Source organism: Empidonax traillii, unplaced genomic scaffold (assembly GCF_003031625.1).
Source record: "Empidonax traillii isolate 1590-97213 ecotype Southwest subspecies unplaced genomic scaffold, ASM303162v1 scaffold9:size3134949, whole genome shotgun sequence".
NCBI lineage: Eukaryota > Metazoa > Chordata > Aves > Passeriformes > Tyrannidae > Empidonax > Empidonax traillii.
Genome location: NW_020955202.1, coordinates 581,704 through 592,575, shown reverse-complemented (window position 1 = coordinate 592,575; position 10,872 = coordinate 581,704). Strand labels below are relative to the sequence as shown.

The 10,872-nt window shown below is 37.5% G+C and overlaps 1 protein-coding gene across 1 annotated transcript in view; it reads right to left on the bottom strand.

Annotated features, from left to right (window-relative positions):
* Positions 1-3,536: 3,536 nt before the first annotated feature.
* Positions 3,537-10,872, bottom strand: part of MTMR6 (myotubularin related protein 6) — a 20,628-nt gene continuing 13,292 nt past the window's right edge. The window contains exons 8-14 of the mRNA XM_027885047.1: positions 9,985-10,094; positions 8,768-8,893; positions 7,480-7,529; positions 6,518-6,718; positions 5,890-6,024; positions 5,684-5,810; positions 3,537-4,785 (exon numbers count right to left, since the gene is read on the bottom strand). Coding sequence (XP_027740848.1) covers positions 4,525-4,785; positions 5,684-5,810; positions 5,890-6,024; positions 6,518-6,718; positions 7,480-7,529; positions 8,768-8,893; positions 9,985-10,094 — 1,010 coding nt within the window. The 3' untranslated portion in view covers positions 3,537-4,524. The remainder of the gene's footprint in view (positions 4,786-5,683; positions 5,811-5,889; positions 6,025-6,517; positions 6,719-7,479; positions 7,530-8,767; positions 8,894-9,984; positions 10,095-10,872) is intronic.

The window sequence follows — 10,872 nt, the reverse complement described above, 5'->3', positions numbered from 1 at the left end:
CTTCTGACCTTCCATCTTGAGTCCCCAAACTGCTGCTGGACATCAAAACCGCTCTACTTCTTCTACTTTATGAGTCACTGCAGTGTCCTGTTCCTTGCTACATGCTGTGACAAGGGTCCCCAACTGTATCCTTTTCCTTAAGTCTATTGTGCATACAGAAGCTGCGCTATTGAATTATGATGTCGTGCTGATTTTCAATGCTATTTAACATGTAGGCAGGTCAAGCTAACTAGATCACACATGAGCTCACTCACACTGTTCACTAAGGCCGATCTGAGCCTTCAGAGCAGTGGAAGAAAGCTGCGGTAGTTTCAGGTTATTGAAACATCCAAAGCATTAAGAAGCCCGTTACATCTGGCAGACATCTAGCACCACAATAAGCAACACTAGGAGGAAAGTGTGGCATAAATGGTGAAAGGAAGTCAAAGCAGATTTCAGTCTAAGGATCTAATTTTAAAGGTTAATATAGGTTTCACAACCAGTACACTTAGCCTGTGATCAGCTACAGGTTTAGAACTATTAGCAAATAAACAAGAGTTTTAAGAGCAACCTTTAGGTTCTGACCTAAAGATCTATAAATATCACTGGAGGGATGATCTAGTTTGAAATCAGATTATCTTTAACCAGAAAGCAATCATCCTTACAAGAGGCCCTCATGCTAGTCACACTTGCTCAAGAGCAGGGCAGGACTCTAAAGAACAGATGTTGACAGCATGTGTCCTGTGCTATTTTAACATCGAACTTCCTTATATTATTTATGTCACTTCCTTAAGAGGACAGTAATTAAGCTAACCTACTCCAGCCCCACTTCAGCCCAACTGAGCGTCCAGTTATATGCTCAGTTTAACAGAATGGGAGTAGCAAGTTCTCGGTGATTTGCTGATGTGTTACCATACCAAAAGGCCTCAGGAAAACAGCAACTAGAGAGGAAGAGTACATTCCTTTTCCCTGCAAGGCATTCTCTAGGGTGCTTACCATGAGGAAGAGACACATCAAACTGTCACAGTTTGTGATAGTTTTAATTCTACAACACCATTATTCTAGGGCATTTGTTCCACACAGGAATGTGCAGTTTTATGGAAGGACTGCTGTTCCAGTTCTCTAAGTGGACTCTCCAGACTTCAGGCTTTTGCCCTAGATTTAGGTCACTAGTAATTGGACATGTGTAGAAAATGCACAGGCTCAGTTCAGTGTTGCCTAATTAATTTCTTAGTCTGTTGATTTGGCAGTCGCCCTACAAAACAGAACTGCTGGATATTTAAACTTGTATGGAAGAATACCTTTCGACACTAGCAAGCCTCCCAAAAAATAAGCCCAACTCTTTCGGTACTAGTGAAATAAATATTTTAAATTGCCTGGAGTACAAAATGAAATAAGTTCTCAGGTGGGACAATCAGCTTGGTTCACTGAAAGAAAAAAGATTAAGCAGAGTACAAAGTATAGAGACACAAAGACTTCATGGAGAATTCCTGAAGATGAAGCGCAGAACTGACAAGTGCCAAAGTCTTGCAACCTATGGAGCAGAATCAACTATATCAATTTTCTGTCTGGGACATTATATTCCCAAGCAACTGGTGAGCGCACCAATCAACCAATGTCACAGCTTGAAAGAGAGAGTTTTGCACGTTATTTTGATCTATATGAGGCACCTTACAGTATTGGAACTGCTCCTGGCGTAGCATATTCATGATGAAGACAAACTCATCTACTGAAATAAAAATTAAATTTATTTCTGCTCATAGGCTGCTGCCACAGTTCTTAGCCAACCCTTCTTGAAGGACATATAACAGCCCCACTGTGCTCAGTCCTGGCCATCCTGCCAAGCTTTCTGTTGGAGCTCACTTCACTACCATCTATTCACTTCGCCACAGGTCCCATGTGCTTTAGGTAGTTTTGGCTTAAGCCTAAACAGCAAATGAAAAGAGACAGATGCCTCTCTGCAGGAACTTTTCTCACTGGTGACCCTGGGAGCTGAGTTGGCAGAGCCATCTGAACCTCCTAGGATGGCTGCTCCACAAAACAGCCTTATAAAACACTATTCACATATTAACTGGAGTAAAATATTTACTTCAGATCAGGAAGTATTTTATTATTTGATAGAGAAAGAGGCCTGGTGCCTGAGCAGACAGTTTGGTAGCATTTTAAAAGTGATTTACATGCCTACTTTGATTTAAAATAAAATGGCATTCTGATTCCTTTTGCTAAGAAGTGAACTCTGCCAATTAAAAGGACTGGAAGACTGAAATAAACTCACTCTAACAGTACTGAAAGGCAACAGATCTTCATTCTAAAAGCCTTATATACAGGGTTACTCAGATGGTTGTTAAGGTAAAAACAAAACACAACGATATTTGCAAAAAAGCTTAATATAATATTTTGAGTCCATAAACTCTAAACAATAAATATAAAGAGTGCACATGGCACACCAGAGCAGCTAAATATAAAAAAAAAAAAAACAAAAACACAACAACAAAAAACCCCAAAACAAGTACAACTTGATAACACTTACCTATATTCTCAGTGATAAGTTTGTTTGTGATATAATACAGGCGTAATATACAAGATGTTTTTCCAAAGGAAAAGCACAGAACAAAGTTAATACAGAAGGTGAGGGAGGACGGGAGACAATAAATAACAAGGCACAAAACCCTCTCTTGTTGCAACCCTGTAAGGCACCACTTGTGCAAACATCAAACTATCAAAAGCTGTAGTGGAGAAATTCTAAATGTGTTTAAATAACTGGATAATGTATTTTAAATATGACACTATATGCTTATGTCTTTGGGAATAAAAATACTTACGAACCTTTATTTACACCAAAAGTCTTTTAAAAACCAAATTAGTGAAACAGGTGAATCAATAGCCAAATACAAGAGTCACAGCTAATTCCCCCCAGACACCTTCACAAGTGCAACTTGACCGTGACCTGGCCTTGCTAATAGAGTCCTGGGTCCAATACAGTGCACGGGGCAATGCTGCATATCAAATTATGTAGCATAACAGTAATTTTGACAAAACACAGGGATTAGGATGAGGATAGACTTATTTTCACTTGAAACCAGAAATTATTTAAATCCAGAGATAAAAGGTCAGTAGCATTAATCTAACATCATACCTAGGGATCTTAATACCCAAAGTCATAATTTATGCCTCTATTTAAGAACTGGGCACCAACATTTCTCTTCCTTATTCTGTGCTCAGAAAATCTATCATGACACAAACTTCAGCAAAAACCTTCTCTCTTACTAGAAAATAACAGATACCTAATTAAGCTTACAAACTGTAAGTTTCACCCTTTTTTCTTATGTCCCATGATCTCTACTGCATCCTGCTAGAAGTTTTTTTCCTCTCTCCAATCATGCAAGAACCTCCAGATAATACTGAAGTTACTCAAAATATGCACAGGTTGAACAAATTTTTACAAGATGAGAAGGGCTTTTAACTAATAACCAAAATTTTCTTCTAATGAAACATTTAGGACGCACTCAGTTTCTCATGAGCTTCAGACGCATGAATGAAATTTCCTTTTTTTTTTTCCACTTGGGAAGAGTATCGGTAGATTACATTTCTGGAAGTTCTGCTTGCAGCCCTGCAACTTGAACAACTGCACAGCACACAGTAAACAATCTAAAAGAACCTGACTACTCAGTTATTGGCTAAGTTGTGTTTTCGTATGTGACATGTCTTATTCTACTTAAAAACCTTGTTCCCAAATGAAAACATTTAAGGTCAAACAACCTGTAGTTTCCATGATGCTCCATCTACTGAGCTGCCAGAGAGGAAAATCAGGGCAATATATTATATTTTAAACAAGGGAAATGGAAGAAAAAACAGTCTTAAGTGGTAAGTTAACATTCATATAGCTATTTGCTGAAAGGCTGTGCCAGTTTAGGCATGCTTCATTCCTTATATTCAGTCCTCTTTAAAGGATATAAAAATTTGAGCAAATACAATGTAAACAGAGCCAGGTAGACTGCATTAGTAAAGAACAATATAATTGATCTGACAGGTTTAAGGCCAACAATTATGATTTGAAATGTATCATACTTTTCCATGGCACTTAATACACTGAAAGTTAGTACTGGATGACATTAAACAAGGGTATACGTATTCATATCTAATGCGATATATACATGGAGCTTCAGTCCTTAAAATAAAAAGTTCAAGTTTTCTTGTCTAAATCGAAACAGTTTGTGAAAGACCACCTGTGATTTCCTATAATGAATAAAGTAACATTACTATTTTAATCAATTTAGTGCAAACTGACCTAAGTCCAAAGACATACCATTCCTTGACTTTTAGTCGCTACTTACCAAATGCCCGTTTCTTTTAGAGAGACAACTAGACCTTTTTTTTTCCCTTGAAAGAACAGCAAACACGTGACAACTAGCATGCTGTTCTAGTCTACATTAACAAAACTTGCTGATATACAAATCATGTTTTGGTCATGCAGCAGAGACCCATCCTCAAAATAATCCATCTCTCCATTAAATCAGTCAAGAAGAGCACAGTGCCAGATTTTAATTAGCAGGTCATCCTGGCCACTCCGTACTCCAAGCTGACCACAGCAGGCTCAGCTTTGGAGAACTCGGACACAAGCTCACTGTAACGATTGTCTGCTGTGTTGCTGCCCTCTATAGTTCTCACAGTATCATTCCCAGGGATAGGCGGTTGCTCCTTCTTGAAGCATGGAGGGGTCTTCAGTGCCACGGGGGCAGGATGAGCAGGCTGCTGATGTTCCTTCACAAGGACAACATCTGACTGCCCGTTTCTCTGCTTTATTTTCTGAAATACAGAGAACAGTTACTAACAGTGGGCACGACTCTTTACTGATAATATTCTGCTTCAAAAGGAAGTGAATCCCCTTCTTTTGCTGGCCAACTCAGCATCTACAGAATCCTGTATGATATACCCCAGGCTAGATATGTAACAGTCATGTTAAATGCTATGCCATTGGATATATTGTTGGATATATTATTCCCCACAGCAGATGCTACAAGCACTGTTTGCTCAAAATTCCTTAAAACATATTATTTTGAAGTTTCAGTACCTTAACTGACTATAACAGAAGCATCAATTAAAAGCCACTAAGTCATACTAGAATAAAATCAGATACAGCCTATCCTGGCTATTCACACTGGCACCTGAAGTCAATTATACACATCTTATCTCTGGATTTAGCCCTGTCTTGAAATAAGCATTACATTGTACATGACCCATAATTATGGTGACTTACAACAGCATGCACCTACATATGAATTTAAAAGAACAATACTTACTGCTTCCATTTTAGTAGCTATAATGGAAATAAAACATTTTCAGTCTCCTTGGTTTAGCAACACAGCTGTAGCTATGATGGGTACCTTTTTATCCAAGATAAGTTTCACAGAAATTTAACCTACATTAAAGCATCTTCAGTAATGCTTTGATAGTAGGAGAACTTTTACATAATGCAGTTCATCAGTAAAGCAGAATAAATAGCTCTTGAGAGCGAAACATTGGCTGCATAGTCTAGCATTCATCATAGAAGCATACAGTGGATGTCAAAAGTCAACACTACACAGAGTAAGTGCTGGGCATACAGTAGTGACATTCACGTAAAAGCTAGCAGCATTATTATAACTTTAAATGAATTTGAAGGACAAGAAGTCACACATACACACACTTATTTTGTAATACTTACAGCTTCCAGTTCTTTAATGTCTTCTTCCAGTTGTTTATTTTGCTCACTCAAATTCATTATAAGATTGAGCACAGATTGCCTGGGATGCATACTTCGGTCAAACTGATGGTACATATTTCTCCAAAACCTGCACGAAGCAGACAGTTTTAACTATGCAGGACAACGACAAAACTGAAGAAGAGATACTGTATCTTATTTAAACTTACTTAAAATTGAATGATACTGTATTAGGCTCCAAAAGAGTTAATTCTGGCAAAAAGTCTGGATTATATAGAGGATTCCGATATTTCTTTTGTTCTGCCAAAAGGAATGGCCACAAGGAGTAGGTCTTCTCTTTTACTCTTAAAGCAAAAAGAGATAAAGGTCAACACAGTGACAGCAAGCAAAAAACCAGAAGCTCTTCAACTAATAATCAATCTTTAAAAAAAAAAAAAAGGTTACCAGAAATACTTAAAAGTCTTGAATTAAAAGCTTTTATTAAAATCAACTTCTTCCTGGCATATGCTAACGTTGGACAGAAATGCCAATTTTAGAAGTACTACTGCTTTTAAAATACAGTGTGAGACAAACTGACAAAAACTTCACAGAAGTTTGCCAGCTGAAAGCATTGGAAGCTACCCTATTAATTCTTCCAACTGGCTAGTCTTGAGCAGGCAAGAATTTTAAGTTTACCTAAAAAGAAATTGGGGGAAGGAATGAAGTGATACTTCCAAACTTAAGCTTTCAGTACTACCAATCCTGCTTCCATTTCTATTCAGAGCCTAAAATGAAGATTCGTGCGAGTTCTCAGTCTGACAGAATAAACAAAAGACACATTACAATATGCCTGCTTACTTTAATTCTTCTCGTTCTTTTTCACAGTTTCCAAGGAAGTTACCAAACTGGCATGAATGGACATGTTCATGGATTTGAAGGAGGAAAACTTCATTGTACTCAAAGGCTTGTGGAAACTGCTCAGTCAGATTCCACACACATTCTAAAAACTGGGTGAACACCGGTGAGATCTCTTTTGGATCACCATCCAACTGACAACATCTGAAAAAGATTCCATAAACAGATTGAAACTGGTTCAAGTTAGAAATCAAAAAAGTCTTATCTGCAATTGTTTTTAAATGACAGCACATTAATTAGACACTATCATTGGTTTGGAGATTGAGCACCTTACTTCAAGAACTGGGACAAATTTTGAATAGAAACAAGTCTATATTTAACCTGTTTTTCTAACTTAAAAGTAATCACACATTTCTATTCAGTACAGAATAGCAACTTAAGACAGGTAAGTTCCTTTGTGTCTATTATCTTCACAGTCTTTAGAGTATATCAGCTAAAAGCAAATTAATAAGCAGTAAATAGCAGCAAGGCTATTGTCATAGCTGATGACACGCAGATCAAGGGAAAAAATGGAACTCTGAACATAAAGGACTTCTAAAGGTAGGTATGACTTCATCATCAAAGCAATGAGAAATGTAAACTCTTCTTTAAAGATATCAAAACTAAGTGTTTCATATTGCCTAAATAGCTGGGACATAGCCTTAGATTGGTTTTGCACTGTCCATACGTATGTGCAGATCTAGCTGCTGTCATCAACACTTGAGAGCAGGGCACCGGCAGCACTAAAAATTCATGTCTACAATATAAATCAATTATCCAATATGCATCTGAATAAATAGAATACAATGCATTGTCAACTGAAAATAGCTTGCTGCTAAACTACTGCAGCGTTGCTAGAAATTTAAGATCCACAATCTTAGTTCAGTTTGCTGTATACATTTTACAATACTGGAGGAGTGAACTACCTGTCAGAGAACTTGTGCCCAAAAGAGATCCAGTCTTTCTCTATCAAGACCTAGAGGGTAAACAAACCAAATTCTCATGAAAAATGTTACTCCACAGGTTATCCATATATTGTATCAATAAATCTGATTATTTTGTATTCAGATTAAATTGTATTAAATCTCAGACCACTTAATAACAGTAGGAGCAACCATTTGTCTCTTTGTAGCTTCTTTATTTTCTTGGAAGCCTTTCAGAGGAGAATTGTCAAAGCACATTTCCAAAACTAAAAGTTCAGCAACTTGCTAATAAGATAATTGCTCTTAAACCAGACTTACTTTAGGCACAATGTACGACTTCACTAGATTATAAGCAACTTTCAAAATATATCAAAGCACAGGAAAAATGTTAGTATTTTATTCCTGGTATCTCAGTTTATATAAAACCACACAATATAATCTTTCTAACACTTAGAGCAGTAAGTTAATATCAACACTAGCTTGTTTTATCACTTCAGTCACAATATCAAGCATAACAAGGAACACAGTACCATCTGACCTTTACAGAAACCTTCACAAAAATCTAATTGAAAGCAAGGAGTAATCAAAACCCCAAAAGACTATATGACATCCCTAAAAATTACACATGTTCTTACTATTCACAAAAAATTATTCCTCTTCCAATTCATCTTCAGGTTCACTTTAATCGCTTGTAATATTTGTGACAGTTCTAATCAATACAGTAAAGTAGTTTTATGTACTATCCTTGAGGAGTTCCCATGACACCTTGCCTTGCCACTGCAGAACACTACTGATTTTCCCACTGTAAAATTTGGAATAATCATACTGAAATTTCTCTTCCTCTCTATGGAAAAATGAAAAAATTTAGATTGTTTAAACATCCCCAGGCACTGAGGGAGTTGACATTTTTACACTTTAAAAATGTTAACTTGGGGACAAGTGATAAAATACAGAGATGATGTAATTTAGTACGTCTGCTATCTCACATAAGCACTTTGGAATCCCTGTATGTCACAGATAATGGGCTTTTCTGGATGCAAAAGACAATCATTGCAGCATGGTGGCTAAAGAAATCTGCTATTTGTATTTCAGTTTCTTAGATTTTAAATAAATGTTCTTTCCAGTAGCAAGGAATTTCTATAAGAAAAGTTTATCAGTATACTGAAAATCTCATTTTACATTTGTAACCCAGAAAAAAAGGCAGTATGTTTACACTGCTCCCTTTCACACTCAAACATTTTACATCTTTTATTTACCAAGGAAGAGCTCAACAATGCCACAGTTAGCTTACCATGAATCCTTTGATTGTTCTGTAATAGGAATCTAGTAAGAGAGCTCCAAGAGAGCAAACTTGGGAAGTCCTATCCCAGCCATCTGAGCAGTGCACTAATACACTTGCGCTCTCCACCGCTATTGCCTACAAAACACAGTTGTTTCTTGATGAATGTTTTTCCCCAGACAAAAGTCAACATTTAGTAGATAAATAAAAAAGCTACATTTATCCCAAACTCACAGCATAGGTCATTTTATTTACTAACTTGGAAAAATGTTTATTATGAGGAAAGGATTTGATACTGTCAGAAAGCTAGGAATCTCTCCACAGAAGCATAGAAAACTCCTTACAAAGAAAAGAAATTCCACTACCACCTTTGCATAAGCTAACATCTCCAGTGGTTCCCAGTTCTCTTTCTCTCCCTTATAAAACAAAACTTACAAGAAAAGCTCGCAGCGTATACTAAAAAAGAATTAGATTACAAATTATAGATTAAAAAAACAAAACACCACCAACACATCATTAAAAATACCCACTTCTTCATCATTATACTACAGAAAAGTAAAGGTCTGGGAGATGTTTATTAGCTTTAGCTAAGAAATGAAATCCTGTTAGCTCAGATGTTTTTGAGGGTCATCTTTAGGAGAATCATTCACTTTTAACTGAGTTAACTCCCTGTTATTTCACCTAGTAAAAACAAAGATCCAGGTTTTTTTCTTCACCCAGCCACTCAGCCCTCTCAGGTCAAGGCCTTGGCTTCATAAGTGCCTGGCAAAGGCAATTGTTCCCCTGAATTCCTCATAAAGAGTCCCATTTCCTGGCTAAATGAAGTCAGCATAGCCACTTTGGCTGCTCTGCAATTACTGCCCCAGCAGCTCTGTTTTTCAGGGTGCACTAAATAAGTTTGTTCCATCCTCCTCCAAATTGGTTATACCTTTCAGAAATACCTAAAGAACCAGGAAGCATAAGAACCTGTTCATCTGCCAGCAAGATGATCAAATAGCATTCAAAAAATCCCAAAACATTAGCTGGCATAAAGAAATGAAAAAATCAATCCAATCATAAAGAAACATGTAATACTTAAACCAGTATATCCAAGGCAACAGTATATAGACTAAACATCTACCTCCAAAAGAGGCTGGTTCCAGAATTTTACGTATTACATAATCTTAAGCATAATTTTGCCTGGCAGCAAGTCAAATTCCTAGCACATAAAGAAACAGCATGCAAGTTACCTTGACTAGGAAGACAGCAGCATCCACCACAGCTTTGATGTGACGCAGCCATCCAGAATTCTCCAAACCAGAGAGGAAGTCATTGACAGACAAACCCCTTGTGCCACTGACTGAAAGAAACCAAGAGTTAAAAAGCCTTAAGCGGTTGCAGTTACCTGAACCCTGCAATGTAGAAATATATAGAAGAATAATTACATTTTGTGTCTAATCTCCTAAGCTGTAAGTTAATTAGAAATCTTTCAGGAAACCCCCACTCAAATGGTTTAAGGGAGGGGTACTACAAAATTATCTCCATCCAGAATTCAACTCTGTAGAACTACAGTAATCACAAGTGACAAGATCTGTGTCTTTTTGACAAAATAACATTCCAAATAAATCCACTGGTTATCCCCAACAGGGAGCCTTACCCTTGTCTAACCAAGGAAGTCAATGCAAATGCCAAAGGCTTACCAGAAATACTTAAAGATTACTACTGCTAGTAGGAAGTAGCTGCATTCAGACAACATACACAGTTCAGAGTAGTCAGACTGCCAGAGTTTCATCACCTCCACCCTGTTTAGGAGAATAAAGTGCAGTACAAGGACATGGTAAAAAAATTAAATCCATCGAGATTTTGTCTACCTCCAGACTTGACACACTACATTTCTGACTGATCTTTACCATTCTTCCCTAATGTATATATATATATATAGGCCAGTTTCTTCGCGAACGAAGAACCGGGGAAGGTCTTTCCACCTTCCAGCCTGCGCATTGGATTTTTTAGGTGAGACACAGTGTGCGCGGAACTGAGCCCACCCTTTAATCCTGAGGTTCATCTGCCGGGGCCAAGCACGCTTGGACGGTGGCAGCGAGGTCCTCAGGACGTAGATGGATTGCCTTACAGGGCTA